General features: G+C 40.2%; 1 protein-coding gene across 1 annotated transcript; it reads left to right on the plus strand.

The window, feature by feature from the left end:
- Positions 1-3,538: 3,538 nt before the first annotated feature.
- LOC104317193 (ovalbumin-related protein X-like) lies at positions 3,539-11,845 on the plus strand. Its single transcript, XM_069808967.1, has 7 exons — positions 3,539-3,965; positions 4,628-4,678; positions 6,023-6,151; positions 6,937-7,054; positions 7,810-7,952; positions 8,270-8,425; positions 10,043-11,845. Exons 1-7 carry the CDS (start codon positions 3,798-3,800, stop codon positions 10,442-10,444), a joined length of 1,167 nt encoding a protein of 388 aa, XP_069665068.1. The 5' UTR covers positions 3,539-3,797; the 3' UTR covers positions 10,445-11,845.
- The last annotated feature ends 6,067 nt before the right edge of the window (positions 11,846-17,912 follow it).

The following is a 17,912-nucleotide window of genomic DNA, read 5'->3' on the forward strand; positions in this document are numbered from 1 at the left end:
TCATAATAAAACCACTGCAAACTAAATATTAAATGTAGTAGTCTGCAGAATTAAGTGGACAGAGGAGTAGTCTAATATAGCAAGTAAAGACAATGGTAATCCTTTCAAAAATGTAAGTGACATTTTTGTCTACCTCCCATTTTTAAATATTCATCATGCTAAATTTAGGCACTGGACATTAGGCAAAGAGCTAGCCATCTGTGCAGGGCCAGTTATGTCCTTCAGGTGCATGCTTCACAGATGTCCACACAGGACAAACACATTGAACCAGAGCATACAAAGGAGTGTGAGTGCCCAGGAAAGCTCTTCATGGAAGACCTAAAGTCAGCAGTTGCTTAAATATGCCCAGTAGCTGGAACGCTAATGTGAATATGTGAAAATGGGAGAATAAGAGAAGACACACTACAGCCCTTTCCACAGAAAACCTGTGCCCTCAGGCAGTAATGGTTTGATAGAATAAAGTAAAAGCTACCGCAGCCCATTTCACAGAATAAGGAACATTGAACAAGGTGAGAGGAAAGCTGCTTACTGTCTTTAGTTTTTCCCATCCTCATCACTGCTACAACACTCTCAGATGAAAAGCTCATTCTGAGTTGGGAACCTGAAAGCCACTCCAATTATCAGGCTCTACATTTCATGCATACATTTCAGCAAAACAAAACACACTGTTAAGGGTAAAGTAGCTCCCTTTCCCTTTCACAGAGGGTGCACCTACTGCTGTATGCTCTGTGACTTAATATGTACAAATTTGGGATTTCTATTATCCACCCCTATGGCCTTTACAGATGCCAGATTTGTTTCTTTACTGCTCATCAACTCTATTATTCAATAAAGAGTAATAGCTTTTTACAATTGAATTATATTTGATATTGTGCATTATGATTGTCTAACAGACCATGAATGTTCCTGCAGACAGATTCTGTAGTTTATTCACCTGCCATAGTAAAAAGGTAGGTATGGAAGATCTATGAGAATGGCCTGTGCGTGTACCATGGGCCTTGTTGCCATGACCTGCGGAGAATGAAAATTAAAAGTTGACCCTCAATCATCACTTAAATCCTACTGGCTGGTTAAAATCCATTGCTGAATATCTGAATACTCTGGGGTCTGACTTACAGCCCAGCAAATATGTAATTTCTGACTGTTCCTCAAATCTCTTCCTCTGCCATGCCCACCCTCAGACCTCTAATTCATCTCAGCACTGCTGCTCTAAATGTTTTCATCAAAATAAAGTTTTAGCAAAACATGCTTTCTCTGCAGACCCCTTCTCCCCTCCTCCACATGTATGCTGTAGATCCTTTAGTTTCACCTCAGGTAAAAAACTTTGGTCTCACCTAGGTACAGAAATAGATGTGGCCGTGCTTTTAACAAGTGCAACCTATAAACCACACCAGTCCTTGGACTCCAGGAACATACTTCTGCATTTTGGCAGATCAAAACACCTCTCAGTACTATTTTGGTCTTGAAAAATAAACAGAAAGTTTTGGCTTTGTTCTTACATGGAAAAAATCCATTTCAAAACCCTCTGAATAGAATGACCATCCTGCAGCTGGCTCTGCTTGGAATTGCCTTATTTTGGCAACATCAGATGGTCACTGTCCATGAGGAACTTCCCTCTGTTCCACTGCACAGACTCTGTAGTGAGTTGTTGCATATATATCAGACCTTCAGCAGTTAGCCCAGTATCCACTTTTCCCTTCACACTTGGTGGGAGTACTGTGTTACAGTGCTTTCTGTACTTACAGTGCCTCATAGATGAGAAGAAGAGAAACAGCTTAGGTTTTCAGGGACTGATGCACTTTTTTGCACTCCCTGGTAATACAAGACTCTTTCCTCAGCTATAGCCATGGATGCTCACTAATGATGGACTGTGGTGGGAACTGTTTGCTCACTCCCAGATCACTGCACTGTGACTGGGGCTTATTTTCCGGTAATAATTTGGGCTCTATAGCTTCACTTGACTGTGAGAATCACCTGATCTGATGTTACAGCTAGGTTTATTAAAAATGTATTATGTGTTGCTGGATAAATTTGTAACACTGTTTTTCCTCAGTTTTTTGCATTTGTTTTTCATTTGGCTCTAGTTACCTAATATGGCCCAATCACATTAATGTGTAAATTCAAAAGAACTGTATGAGACATAGTTTTAGGCTTGAACTCCAATTGCTTTGGTACAGACTTATAAGTTACAGCAAAAGCTTAAATAAGTAATTTTTTAAATTAGGTTTTACTTCAATAAATAAAGGTTGTCTTGCTGCAGATAAAGTACCAGTCTAAGATTGGTCTACTTAATATTTCAAAGTGCAATGAATCAAAAGATTGTGACGAAAGGTTAGTGACTCAAAAGATGACTCCTTAAAGGCTAACTGTGGGAGTGTCTCCAATGGTGCAATATATATCACCAAGAGCTCAGAGAATCTGTTTAGGTTCAGCTGGCAAGCTGGATTATTACGCACCTCTTTGAAGTTTGTGGGGTAAGTATTTCTCCAAGTAAAATATAATTTCTAATTTGTATTCTTTAATATGGAAAAAAAAGTGATATTTTGTTTAAGAACTTTAAGGTAAGTATAAGATAGATATGTAAAAAGACAGCGTATACAGTAATCTTACCTTGCCTTATCAATATAGCTTATACTGTTTGACTGTCAAATACTTTGAGGTGTGCAAAATATGAGTGTGTGTACACCATAGCTTTGAGTAAAAATACCTCTTTTTTGTTGAAAATCTGGTGTCACATTAAAACAGTTCTTTTATAATTTTAATAGTTATTTTGGGAATAAAGGCATTTCTTTTTTCTCAATCTCGCTCTCTGGAGAACACAGGTGAGGTACAGTATGACAATTCACAAAGTCTGTGGTTTAGCACCAGATGCCTCTCAGGTCACATAATCAACTACATCTGCTCCAAACTATGGATATGCTGCTATTCCTCCAACTTTAACTGTTTTAGAGACAAAAGAACAGTATGCAACTTCCTTGGCCTCAGATTCAAAAGCGAGAATGACTGCAGGTTTCAATGACTGTCCTTAACATATCACATTCATTTGCATCTACAGGAATTGCATCTGAATGAATGAATGCAGCTCTACGCTGTTTCAAGGTGTACTGCCAAACCCCATATTTGTGATATATATGCTTGTGCTTTTTCTCAGCAAAAAAGCATCAGCAGAGATTAAATGTCTGAAATGGGACTACAGGAAAGAACCCCCTTAAATCTACAGTTTAGAATCTAAGCAACTGGCTGGGTTTACAGAGCAACTTACTCCTGTTATTCCTATAAACTACAACAAAGCAACCTCCAAATTTGTGACTGGTTGTACTAAGCAACAGTAAGAAATACACTAAGAGAATAGTGAGTTGACTACCTTTGAATTAAAGATCCAGAGTATGGTCCAGAGCAACCGCAGAAGAAATTAAATATGAAGCTTGCATTGTCTCAATCATTATTCAGAGTAGTCTGGATGACCATAGGGAAACTCATCCATTCAGTGTTGTATTTACCATATTGAAGCATGAATGAAACTATCTGTTTCCTAAAAGGCAACTACAAAATACTATCTTGATGCTAAGCTAGTATTTTGCTGGAAGAAAACAAACATGCATCCAGAGATAAATGGGTCAGGAGTTACCATATTTCTAATGATCACAGAATTTGTGAGCTTCACATCATTCATTGGTTCAGCATCACAAAACCGGCAATGAACTAGCAGTTTCCTGACTATTGACAGTAAAACGACTGCTACATATCACCACTATACAGTAATATTTCTGTTTGCTTCAGATAACACTGATTTCACAATGGGCTCCATCAGTGCAGCAAATGCAGAATTTTCTTTTGATGTATTCAAAGACCTGAAAGTCCACCATGCCAATGACAACGTCTTCTATTCGCCCCTGAGCATCATTGCAGCCTTGGCCATGGTTTATCTGGGAGCAAGAGGTAACACCGAGTATCAGATGGAGAAGGTAAGTTACATAAATGGATACAAACTCCTTTTGATCCCATTTAACACAGCAACAGATTATCCATTTACATCTTTGGGACTTTCTCCAGTTGAGGGGAGAAAGTCACATTCTCACATTTGGCACTGGATTCAAAGCTGCCTAGAAAAAGAATGGCATTCCAAACCATGAGGTTTGGATCTGGAGCTGAGTTTTCACTTACCATTGCTTTTCCCCATGAAGGACAAGGACAGCCTTTGGCTTCCACTAAGAAAGAGCAGTCTTGAAGAATGGTTGAGGCAGGTGTCTTGCTTCAGCTTATATTATCTCACACACTTGATTCTTTCCAGGCGGAAAGGACAACCTGTAATATACAAAAGATGAAACATTCAGCAAACAAGAGTCACAGTTACAGATACAATACAGTAAGGTTGTAGCTGGTTTATAGACTGAGTACCATCAATTGGAAAAGAAGAGATCTAAGCTGAGGATCATAGTTAGTCACAAATTTTCAGTGCAGCATATGCAGTAAAAAAAAACTGATTTAAAGCTTACATGAAACTTCTCAGTTCATCTTTGTGCTAATCAGACCTGGTGAGTCCAAACCTACAATTTCAACACAAACATCAGTGACTCTCAGTGGACTTCACGCACTTAATTTCTTCTATTGCTACTTTCAATTGCAGGTTCTTCACTTTGACAAAATTGCAGGACTTGGAGGAACTATTCAGACCAAGGTACAGAAATCTAAGGTACATTTTTTTCTCTTTCACATTTTTTCTCATGAGAATAGACTGTTCTGACTGTGCTTCAAGTAGGGTCAACACCTTCCCAAACCTTTGCTAATGCTCTTAATTTAAGAGATTTAAGTTACCCCCCCCCCCCCAAAAAAAAACCCCAAACAACAAAAACCAACCAACCAATAAAAAAAAAACAAACCAGAAAAAGAAGACAGGTTGCACATGTTGCACCAGAACAAGTGTCAGGACAGGATGGGATGCTTTGGGCACCAGGCTGCCTTCTTGTGTAGATGAGCATCTGCACACCTGCAAGTGCTACTGGGGCACAGCACTTGGAAGGGGCTCAGCACCTGGAGCCAGGGTGCAGCAGTCAGACTTGCAGCTGAGACTTCAAAGTGGGGCAGGAAGATGCTTCAGCAGAAAAAAGCCCAGAAGCCTTAAAGGCTGGAAAGTAATCACAGTTTTCCAAAAGCTACAGGGATGTTTCCAGCCTCTGATTCCCACTGCTACCCCAAGAACACCATGAGGGGTTCCGGTACCTTGATATCACCTGTGTGCTTTCCTCCATGTTAATCTGCTGCCTCTGTAAAGATAACACAAGCCATGCTCCCTGGCCTGTCCCCATCCACTTGGGATCCACAAGCACAAGGTGGGACTTGCAAAGAACAAGAACACTTTTTGGTTTTGGGTTTTTTTTCTGTGTGGTTTTTTTTTTTTTTTTAATAAAAATAAACATAATATCAGCTAAAGCATTTAGTGGCTGGTTCAGCATTTAGAAAGGAGCAGTTCAACAGAATTCTCCTTCTCATAAAATGAAGTCCCAGCCACTGTTTATCTTTGTGCATTTTTCTTACACACTATTAGCTTGTGTCATCTGGAACACTCTTCTGGGGGCTTGATCCATTTTTTCACTACATTATGAGACATTTCCTGACTCCCTTGTCATCTAGGACTCTTCTCCCATCTGCAGCTTTAGCAGTAAGCTGCCATGAAAATGCAAGCAGAAGCTGGGAACTAGAGGCTCTCTATTTATGACAACTCACCAATTGCAATCACTGACACCTGACTTTTTCTTTTTGTCACCTCACTCCTGAGCCATATGGTTTCAGATTAATCACTGAGGTTTTCTGCTTGTTATCACCTAGAATGGGTGTCATCATATGCTATGAAGTAATTGTACATCCTTAGTTGCTTATGTTGGAGCTTTCAGACTGTAGTACACGTTCATTTGCAAATGTCCAAATGCATCTTTTCACATGTTATTTGTACCTTATAAATAATTCTCTTCCTAGTAAAATAAGCTAACAGCTATACCTTTTTATCTTCTTATCAACAATTCAGTGTGGCAAGTCTATGAATATCCACATACTGTTTAAAGAACTTCTTTCTGATATCACTGCACCAAAAGCCAATTATTCACTCCATATTGCCAACAGACTCTATGCTGAAAAGACACGTCCAATCCTACCGGTGAGTTGTACATTAGAGTGATTTCTTGCTAAACCCTGTATAGACATGTAATCTAGGAGGACTGGCCAGAGTAGGTGATCTGTTAATCCAGTGGTCTCCACTGGTGTGTAATTCCATGCCTTTTCACTTTGCCACAGCCCTGACAATACCTTGAATGGAAAACAATTGCAGGAAAAAGATAGCCCTATTAAAAAATGAATGGAGTAACAAACAAAACTATTTGGTAATGTAATTCCCCTCTCCCTGCTTGCTCACCCAAGGCCTTTTCATTTTAATAGGTTGTTTGGGTTTTTTCAGGAAATAATTTGACCTCAGCACATTTCTTCACTTGGAAACCTCACCTCAAAACCAACTTTTGAAAGTGTCAAAATCTTTCATTTGACATTTTCAAAACAAAAGGTACAAATATTCTAAATCAAAGAAACTTCCTGTCTTTAAAAACAAGGAAAAATGCTTTAAAGAAAAGGAATTGACATAATGATAATAAAACACTCTGAAATGAACCTGAAACAGTGTTTTTGGATCAGGCTTTCTTCCAGAAAATATTTAAACATTTCTAATATATAACTCTTAACTGGTCAAGTAATAAAAATGTCAGATCTGAAAATGTCATGGATCAGAATAATTTTTCTGGCCCAGTTTTAGCAGATTCTTCCAGGAAGAAAGCAATGAGAACAGCCTAACCACGGCATCACTATAAAAATCCTTTTGGCCATATTTTATTTCACCTTCATACTGTTTTTAAAAAATTACTAGTTTGGTGGCTACAATTGCTGTCGTTACAGATCTACTTAAAATGTGTGAAGAAACTGTACAGAGCAGGTCTGGAAATGGTCAACTTCAAAACAGCATCAGATCAAGCCAGACAGCTCATTAATTCCTGGGTGGAAAATCAGACAAATGGTAAGGTCAGACAAGATTTTGAAATATACTTCCCTCTTGCAACTGTATTTGAACAACTTCTGGAAAGACTAAATATTAGAGGAGACATTTCCTCCTCCTGTCCCCATTAGTGGATATTTCCTGTGGAAAGGGATGACTCTATGGCACCTGTGTGGCAGTGACAATGTGTTTTAAACATATCTGGCAAAGGCAAAGGTGCCAGGATATGCACACTTTATATGCACACTTTTTGTGTCTGGAGAGCTTAACTCATGTAAGGTTAGTCCCAGCTTCTCTAGAATACGGGCATAATTTTACGAGGATGTGCTGGATGGGTAAGAAGTGGGCTTCCAGGGGAGAAAGTAATGCATGCACTAGGCTGATGGTGGGAAAGGAATGATTCAGGAGCTTGTGTACATTTATTGTGCTGAGGTGGGAGATAAAAACAGAGTGAAGTGTGAGAAAGAAACAGAGTGAGAAACAGAAGATATCACTGCTTCCCTCTCCGGTTCCTTCTTTTCCATATAAATCTTTTTCCAAGCACTGGTTAGAAACATTCTCGGGGATGTATACCACTCTAGAACCTACCTGTCATCTTGCAGAAATGTCTGGCCAGGTGCCAGTCATTCTGTGTTAAATCATCCTCATGAACCTGAATTCCACATGCGGACCTTTGAAGAGGAGGTCAAGTCAAGCAGCAGCATGTTGATTGACCTCTAAAATGCAAGACTACTGCTGTGAAACTTACCCCTCTCTGCCCTGCTTCTTCCTTAAAGGACAGATCCAAGATTTCCTTGAACGAGGCTCTGTTGATCTCGATACTGTGCTGGTCCTTGTGAATGCCATTTACTTCAAAGGGATATGGAAGACGGCATTTAAAGAAGACAACACTCAGGAATTTCCCTTCAGAGTGACAAAGGTAGGAGAGTACAGAAGCAGCTTCTGGCCAGGAAGCCAGGCTGTTGGCTTGCACAACCAGCAGGCTGGGTGTTACACATGCAACATGCTGTGGTCATTGGCCGGGTGACTTAGCTGGGCCCCTCGCTGTCAGGTTTGCAAGGGTTGTATCTGACCAGAGCACACCAGCAGGCAAGAGAGGAAAACGGAGACACAGCTCTTCCTCAAAGGCAACATGCTTGAAGATCGAGTCCTGCCCCTTTCAAAGGGCTTGTACGTTTGCCTGCCTAAAGAAAAATTGCTCCCCGGTCACATCGTCTCACGTTTCTGTTTTTGCAGCAAGAAAGCAGACCTGTGCAAATGATGTGTCAGAACAGTACCTTCAAAGTGGCAACAGTGGCTGCAGAGAAAATGAAGATCCTGGAGCTTCCGTACGCCAGCGGAGAGCTGAGCATGTTGGTGCTGTTGCCTGATGACGTCTCTGGCCTGGAGCAGGTATGGCCCTGGCAGGGGAAGCAGAAGCGTTATCACTTCAGTGGGACTTGGCTGCCCTCAGACCTTTTGCTGTGCATTTACATCCCAGCTGCCCACACCATGGCTGTGCTGGGCAGACGGGAGCACAACAGCAGCTGAGGTGCTACCAGGTGCTCAGGCGGGGACTGGCCTCTTAGGAGAGCCCTGGACTCCATCTAATAAAACAAAGGTAGAGGACTGTAGTGCTGCTGTAGCTGTGCAGAAGAGGATGTATGTGTGAGCAGATTTTTTTTTTTTCATTGAGAGGTAATTTCACGACCACCCCCCTTCCCATAGAAACTGTTGAGGAAATGTTGCTAAAACTGATGAGAATTAGGCATTCTTTGCAGGAATCACTAATGATTTTTTTTAAACAAAATCCTAATTAAGCATCATAAATGGGCTGCTTTCAAAAATTGCTCTGATCATGTCATCATGGAATGAAAAACAAAGTTAGATAAAGCATATTCTTAATAAAATATTCTTGATTTTGAAATGGTGAAACAATCAAGCTAAACTAACTGGTCAATAAGACTTTATCAGTTAAGACTTCAGAGAGTCTTAAATATAGAGATGGAAAGGCAATGCATGGAAGATATTTGGAAATTACACATCAAACAAAGAAAACAGAAGAGGCTTGGGTCTAATGGGATGAACATCAACAGCAGAAAGGATCAGTGAACATACAAGGACAGAAAATGAGAACAGCATAGAAATTTAAAGAAAACATCGAAACTGCTTTAAGTCAGGTTGAGTCATTTTTTGCCAGATGCATGAAAACTAGTAAAAACCCCAGTTTTGTCCTTTAAAGAAATAGAGAAAAGTGGAACCAATATGCGGTGAGGCAAGTATACAAATATAATCTACTGGCTGTGCAAAATTAAATTAACCTTTTGTCTTGGTCTTGGAAGAAAATGAAGATAAAGAACTGAGTGAATGCAGGATGCCAACAGCAAAGAGGAAATAAAAATGGATAGATGCAAGGCAGAAACAAAACTCGAAACCTTGATTTGCTTCTGTCAGGTGGACTGGCTTATCTTCATGCAGGATTTCTGAATGAAGTAGCGAAAAAATCATAATTGCAATGACAATCATTTAAAATAAAGTTATCAAACTGTTAATAAATTACCTATCCATACACAGGAAAGAGAAAAACTGATGCAGCCTGCAATATATAACCCATTGTTTTTATTTCAGCAATTTTGGGGGATTATGTTACAAAGTAGAGCTATTAAAGATGTAGAAGAGTTTGCATTTGTTAAGTGCTATCGACTGTAGATAAATTTTCATGGCCTTTTTCTGCAATCTCTTTCACAAGCTGACTAATTTGCTAGGCTGTGAAACTGTTGGGTTGTGCCTCATGAGACACAAGATTAGTTGGACAGAAGGCGATGTGCAGGTGGGTAAGGAACTGAAAAACAAGACAGTGACACAGGCAGTACTGGACAGGCAAATAATAAACTACAAGAAGGATGTTGACAGGGTGCACATCAGGAACCATTCTGGTTTGTTTTTTTTATGATAGCCTTGATTAAAATGAATGGTAGGAAGAAGTTGCATTCGCATCCCAGGCATTTCATTCCCTGCCTCTCTTTGCAGCTTGAGAGCAAAATCAGCTTTGAAAAACTTGCGGAGTGGACCAGTCCCAATGTGATGGAAAAGAAGAGAGTGAAAGTGTACCTCCCGCGCATGAAGATTGAGCAAAAATATAACCTTACATCTGTCTTAATGGCCTTGGGTATGACTGACCTGTTCAGCCCTTTGGCCAATCTGTCTGGCATCTCTTCAGCAGAGAGCCTGAAGATATCTGAGACCATCCATGAGGCATACATGGAAGTCAATGAAGAGGGCACCGAGATGGCTGGCTCAGCGGGTGTGGTGGGAGACACCAAACATTCCTCTGAGTTTGAAGAGTTTAGGGCTGACCACCCATTCCTTTTCTTGATCAAACACAATCCAACCAACATCATCCTCTTCTTTGGTAGATATTGTTCTCCCTAAGGAGAGAAAGAGCTGGAAATAGTTCTTGCCTTCCCTTCAGAAACAGACCCCCTTTAATGTAGTATTGTAGTTTAATCTCATGTCTCCAATATTTTCTCCAAGTGGAAAGCCTAATCTAAGAAATGCCCATTTGGGAAGCTTCCATAGCATAGACATACCGGCAGGTGAGGAAACAGCAACAAGCATGTTTACTCCTTTCCCTTCTCATACTGGTTTCAGGATTGTTTGAGCTGAGCAAAGACTGAGCCAACAGAGAATAGAGGCACCCACCAGCCAGGAAGAGGCCAAGTGATTTTCACTAGAGGAACAAGTTGCAGGCATGACTCCAAGACTTTGGAGTCCATTACACACAAAGCCATGGGCTGTGCTCATCCCATTCCCTGGTCGCATCGTGCTGACAAACCCATGTTGTTGTTCCTGAAACATGGGTTTTGAGATCTCCAGTCTGGAGGAGATGCTTGTGGATAAGATTCTGCTATGCAGGTTATTGTCTGGTGCCTATGTAAATTTTAATATTTTTTACTTAGCTGCTGGGAAATGGTGTATATGTCCACTATCATCAGAACTGGCCTCTCACCATGGGTTCCTCACCTAATTCTGAATTTCTTGCAGAGGTTCTCCAAAGTCATGGAGAGTCTCCCTTCCACTTCAGAGAGCACAGAGAGATCTAACTTTGTGTGAGTGCAGTTATGCCTTCTCACAGAGTGTAGATTCAAAGCCTGAAACATGGATATCCAGATGATCCAGATGATCCAGAACTCAGTGAGAACTGACAGGAAAAAGAGCTGTCTGAATTCTTGTTTACAACATTGGAAGACACTTCAAATTTGAGAACATATTGATTTTTTGTGAAAAATCCTCCACAGGGTATTAAAGAATCTGATTTCTCAATGAGAGTTTTGTGAAATACACAGCTTTCAAAATAATCCTTGTCTCTGTTGAGCTTGCTTTGCAAGTAAACTTTAATTAGTCCCTGGACAGCCCTCAGGTGAAGTTCAAAACTCGAGTACATTATTCTTCCATGAATACAGCTGGGGTTCTTTGTTCCTTTGATAGTTCAAGGCTACATCTCTTGTTTTTAAGAAATATGTGAGAATCCTAGTATTGTCTGTCTTTTTCTTCCTATGTGTCCATTACCATATGCAGATATGGATAAACTGGCTCAATACTATGTGCTGTTTTCATTCTAATCATACATTATTGATTTTGATGCATAAAATTGATTTTTTTTTTGTTAACGTAATAAAAGAAAATCACAAATGCTTGTCATGAGATTTATATTAGTTTTCTGGACTACAAATCCTTAAAAATATCACTACATTGGTAACCGTTGTGAGTAAAATGGAATTTAGTATAAAATATGAATAAAGCATATAGATATGAAGTTTCCTAGGCATTTATGAAATGCATAAATGCACATGTCTAGAGTTTGATTCCTCTCTGTATTACAGATTACCAAGCAACAGCCCAATGAAGTACTAATTTATTCTTATGTATTTTTCAATACAATTCCAATGGGTATTAAAGATGCACTGACAATTAGTCTAGTAAATATTTCAAGAAAAAACTATTCCAGCAGCTCTGCCATTTTAGATGACGAAATCATCTGAAAATCATATAACTCAAAAGGCATAAAAAAGAATAAGTAGATTGACAACTATTAGGCAAAGTATTTCTCCACTGAGAGTCTTGAGAAGAGGAACTCTGTCGTTAATGTTGGCTATTTCCACATTAGCACATAGTGTGGCATAATAAAAGCAGATCTGTAGAGGAAAGAAGCTGGTGCTACAGGTTTGATATCCACGTTATTTGAACATTGTCAGGATATTTGTGATACAGACTCAGCCGTTTTTTGTGGTAAAACCAGCTCTTTTACCATGTATACTTCAGTGTTTGTTCTTTAGCAATGAAAGCAGTGATATGAACAGTTCCAAGAGATGCAAAATTTCAACATCTCAGGGTTTATCATACGCAGTTTATTCACCTTTTCCATCTCTTGTAGCCAGAAGCAGTTGATCCAGTCTGTTAAATTTAAAAGCCCATACACTTAAACAACCAGAAGACTTGAAAAGTGTTACATTTGCAAACTAGCCTTCCTATGATTATTAAACTGGAAAGTGCTTAAAGTACAAAGCTCTGCCTCAGTGACCAACGTTGTTTCCTGAAAGACAACAAAGGTCAAAACGAAGGCATGGGAAAAAAGCAAAGGAGTCATGGAGCTTAAAAGCAAGTATAAAGCTTCCCCTTTCTCAAAAGGGAAAACAGGAGGCAGCAAAAAATGCAAATTCAGCAATACTGGACCAAACCTACAACAAAGCACCAAAGCAAACAACAAAGCCCTGGCCACCACAGACCAGGTAGGAGGCATAGTATTTAAAGGGCAGTGGAAAAGTATTGCCCATGAAGGGGGTGGCAGACCTGGCTGGTGGGATGATGAACGCCTGCTGTCCTCTCATGACAGATGCTTCAATCACTTCATCATTTTTGTGGCTCTTCTCTGGTCCTGCTTCAGTACATCCACATCTCTTTTGTACTGGAAAGCCCAGAGCTGGACCAGCGCTCCAGCTGTGGTCCCACCAGCCCTGAGCAGAGAAGGATAACCTCCCTTTACCTGCTGGCAATGCTTTTTCTAATGCAGCCCATGGTGCTGTTCACTTTCTTTGCCACAAGGACACACTGCTGAGTCACAGTCAACTTGGTGTCTACTAGGACCCACAGTTCTTTTCTGCAACGCCAACATGATGGCATGGAGCTTTGTGCAGTGACTTTTCTCCTTCTTTCCTTTTCTGCAGCAGCCTTTTCCTGCAGGGGAGGCAGGAAACATGCCAGGAATATTGTTAAGAATCTCACTAGGCTACTAGTCAAAGGAGAGGAAGAATTCATGGAAGGATGTCTGTGTTGAAAAAAATCTGAGTGTTAAGAGTATAATGCCATTTTTTCTGGGAGCATGTGCCAAGATAACTGGCATGCTGGGCAGCGGTGGGAGGTAGACAGGCATGGTGACATGAGCAGTGCTAGTCACAGGCTGCCACGAACAGTATTCTCTGTGGGGAGGGACCCTGCTAACTAAGCTTCTGTATGGCACAGCCAGTAAACTAGTTCTGCCAATGTCAGTGGCCACTTGTCCTGCACTGTGTGTATGCCAGGTGTAAGGGCCTGGTTACCATGCTGCCTCCTTAGGACCCACTAAGGTAAGATCATCTACAGCCTCATCCTGACTGTTGGCTGATCCCAGGAACTTGAGGGACAAATAAGGGACTTGACGTATGCTGTGGTGACTGATAAAGGGACTGCTGTGTGCACTGGTCCAGAGCCTGTATAGCAGTAGACCCTGGATGCTGTGTGTGATGCTAAGCAAATACAGTGAGTAAGTGTGAGAAACTTGTGACCAAGGCCATCAGAGGATCCTTCTGAAGATGCCTTCACTGGAGGAATCCACTCTGCCAACACTGAGGTACACACATCCCTGTCACAGTCTGTGAATGATCAAGGCAGCACTGCAGGCAACTCTTCAGAATGGCACAGTGCTGCTGCAGAAGGGTGCCAGGTGGGCTATGAGCTCCTGTCTGAAGGAGCTTGACCAGACACCTCATTTTCTTCAGTCTGGGGAAAGAACACAGTCCTACAGGACAACTGAGAGAGAAACCATCATTGATAGCTACAGCACCAAGGTCTGCAGCGGCAACTAACTAAACAATCACTGGCAGTCACTCTGAACAAGACAAACATGAAACAATCAACATGCTCCTTTCTACTGGCAAAAGAGCAGCAGCATGGATGAGAACAAAATCTTGAGTTCTGCATGGGTTGTTGTGATTGGATGAGAGGATTTGGTCTGTGAGCTGACCTGGACTTCATATCCTTTTGGAAAGGCTCAAATGTCCAAGAGTCTGTTGGTTTAGGGACAGCTCCACAATGAAGTGCCTGGCAGAGCAAAGGACAGCAGAGCCTTAGCTGACCTCTTTCTTGGGACAAGCATTGTTGAAAAGGGACATGTGGTAAAACACATCCTTTTATGTTTGTGCTGCATTACACAGCTGTACTGGACAGGGCAATGCATTATCTTTTATACCAGGAATCGTTTCAACTACAGGAAGGTTTGCTTAATCTCACTAGACTCCATGACAGATCTAAAGTCACCTAGTAGACTATGCAGTACCTCTTATATTCTTACGATTCTGCGCTGATGGCTGATCAAGATTTTAACTTACTTGTGGAATGATTTTGTTGCTTCTGCAACTTGCTTTACATTAATCATTCATTTGACCAATAAAAAATAGAAATGCTAACAAAACCAGTGACCTGGGTTGTGTCTTAACATGCTTCTGGAGGAGTGTACTGCCCCTTCTCTATTGCAGAACAAAAAATTTCTTTCATTAATGAATATATTTAACTCAGAAGTATTTGAAAACCATGCCATTGCTAACAACATTAATGCTGCAGATTGGCTGTTATGAAACAACTGTGCTGATTCATTGGAAATCTTTGTAACTACTAAGTTATGGTCTCTCTATGATGATCCAAATGTGATTCAGGTAGATGGTGCACAAATGCCAAGGTGGCTCACATATGGTGAGATGGAGCATACCGGTAGACAATTTGATTGTCAAGGAAAAAGATTCAAGGCATACTCAAAAGTTAGAAGTGATAGGGTAAAACATACTGGCTAATCCTTTGACTTCTGAGCTGTAAAGTATACAACAATGGACCATGGCTGTGAGTGTTAAAGCCTGTTTGAACAGAAACCGAGCAGTCTTAGGCAGGAAAGGCAGAAGGGGCAGCAACTGCAGGAACAGCTTGCAGTTTAGGGAGCACTCCCAAGTGTGTGATTAAAAGTATTCACCATGTACAGACACATTCACCCATTTGACCTGTCTTTCCACCAGCATGGTGATACTATTTTCAGATAAACGGGACTCACAAGAGTTGTGACCAATTTACATGTTGCTCCTGTGAGAGAATAGGTCATTCTCTTTACAATAGATTGGCAATGATAGGCCACCAACGTGAGGCAAGGCCTAAAGATCTTTCCTCAAAAGCGCTGTTGCTGCACAGCAATGGCTGTAGCAGACCAGCCTGGGCTACACACCGTGCTATGTAAAGTACTAGTGGTATGTAAGTGTACCAGTCCAGACTGAGCTCTTCATGGTTATTATTGCACTAGCATCTTCAGCTGAATGGGACTAATAAGAACTGTTTTAGGGAAAAAGGTATGGATGATTCAGAGGCTTTCCACTTGCATAGACATCTAAAAGGGTTAAAAAGGCCACCTCTCCTCTCCAGAAGCATAATTTGTTCTAGACAATTTCAGAGGCATTTTGTGTATTGACTTTGGATTTCTCTTTTAAAATCACATGGCACTTAGAAAGGTCAAAGCAGTTTCTTTTATTGTCTGTTCATTCTTTTATATCAAAGGAACTGCAACTGCTTTCTGCCTGCTATTGTATATTATGACTGTCCTGCAGACCATGAATGCTTCTTCAGCTGGTTTGTTCACCTGATGTGCCATGAAGTTACTTGTGGAAGATCTGTAAGAATGGTCTCTGTATGTGCAAAAGGCACATTTTGAACCTAGCATCTGGTGCTGTGACCTATGGAAAAGGAAAAGAGCAACTCACCTTAAACTACACTTCAAAATTCTAGCAGCGAATTCAAATCCTTTTCTGGTAGCATCTGACTGGGATCTAAATATCCTGATGCCTGAATTTAAAAAGAAACAGAAGCCTTGTCTTTTTTCTCTTCTCAACACTTCTTTCCCCAACACACCTTTCTTCAGCTCTGTAACTCTTCTCTATACAGATGCTCTGAATATTGCTTTTGAAATTAATTTGTATTCTCACAATAAGCTCACTGAAAGTTTTGTTCCACTGATGTGCTGTGCAGACTGTGACTATGTTTGAATTCCCTGAGCTAGATTGCTCTAGGATGAAAAAACTGTGCTCTGCGAAACACTGTATCTGTGGTCTTTTACAATGCAGGCTGTAAGTGGCACCAGGCAACTACATACAAGTTTTTGCAGAATAATCTATTTCAATATTATTAAATTTGGCAACTAACATTTGAGGGATGTGCTCTTTCTCAAGTTCCTTGGTAGCAGAAGTTTCTCCATTCCCCAGCAAGAGCTATGGATTCTGGTGGGAAGAAAGACTAGTGATATTGGTAGTCCATCCAACAATGGGAGAGAGAAAAGTTGCAATGAGTATAGTGTGGGCATACCATAGCAAGCAGTAGTGCATATGCTGATCATACCAAATTTTTTGAGTTCACAGAATGGTGACTGAGAGGGATCTGGCCTGTCAGTACTCATTACAGAGGAATAATAAGGAAATTAATTCAAAATTCCTTAGAGACATTCTGCAAGACTGCATTTTTCACTTTTTTTTTATTTTGATCAGCTATGCCACACTATTTACTGCCATAATCAAATCATACTTACTATTCAAGTTCCAATGTATAGCTTTTATCATTATTTTTGCGTCAGCTATTTCAATATGCTCCTTCCTTTTCTGCAAGGTTTCACATGCCATGATGAACAAATCTTCCATTCTGGAGATTTTAGGGCAAATTCCTTTCATTCAGGCATTTAATTTTTTTTAAAGAATGGACTTACTCCGAGTAAAAGTGCACGTCTGACATTGAGCTCCATTCATCACTTTACTTGGTAAACACAGAACAGGCAGCGTGGGGCGTGTCACAACATTATACAAGATATATTTCAAGGAGTTTGGCAAGTCTGCCCAAAGTACAGCTGAGAAGCTGTACTATTACCTTTGCAGGTGAAGCTGATAAGGTAAGCATTTCTTTCGATTATTATTTAAGTTCTAATCTGCAATTTTTTAAAATAATATCTGTTACAAAACTTACAAAAAGATTGATGTTTATGACCTTTGATATAAGTTGAAGAAACAAATGATTAAAGGATGCCTTCTGCATAAACCTCATCTCACCTCCACACGTGTTCTGCATTATTTTACTGTTTCACATTCTGCCATGCATAAAGTCAAAGTATTTGTTTGTATGAACTAAAGCTTTGTTTACTAACATTGAAAAGCTGCTGATATGTTATGACAGCCTTCCTTCCTTCTTCCTCTATCCCTTTAATTTTTCATTTAGAATTAAAAGACAAAATTGAATTTGTTTAAATTCCAGAGGATGCAACTAAAGCTCAGTTGCAGGGTTTATGGAAGATATTCTCTGTATGAAATTAAGGAATAAAACATGTTCAGGTGACCTCAGCATACTGCAGCTCTTTGTTATTTTTAATAGTTACATTTTCTAAGATTTAAAAAAAAAAAAGCATTTGCTTCATAAATATGTTTCTTCACCAAGAACACAAATGGTGCTTAAAGCCTAAAATATAATAGCTAGCAGACTTGGTAAATAATCAACAAATCTACCTTATATCATCTACATAAGTGGTTCAATTTAGAGAGAGATTGAGCATCCATTCTAGCAGGGGAACAGCTAG

The sequence above is a fragment of the Haliaeetus albicilla genome, chromosome 21 (assembly GCF_947461875.1).
Source record: "Haliaeetus albicilla chromosome 21, bHalAlb1.1, whole genome shotgun sequence".
NCBI lineage: Eukaryota > Metazoa > Chordata > Aves > Accipitriformes > Accipitridae > Haliaeetus > Haliaeetus albicilla.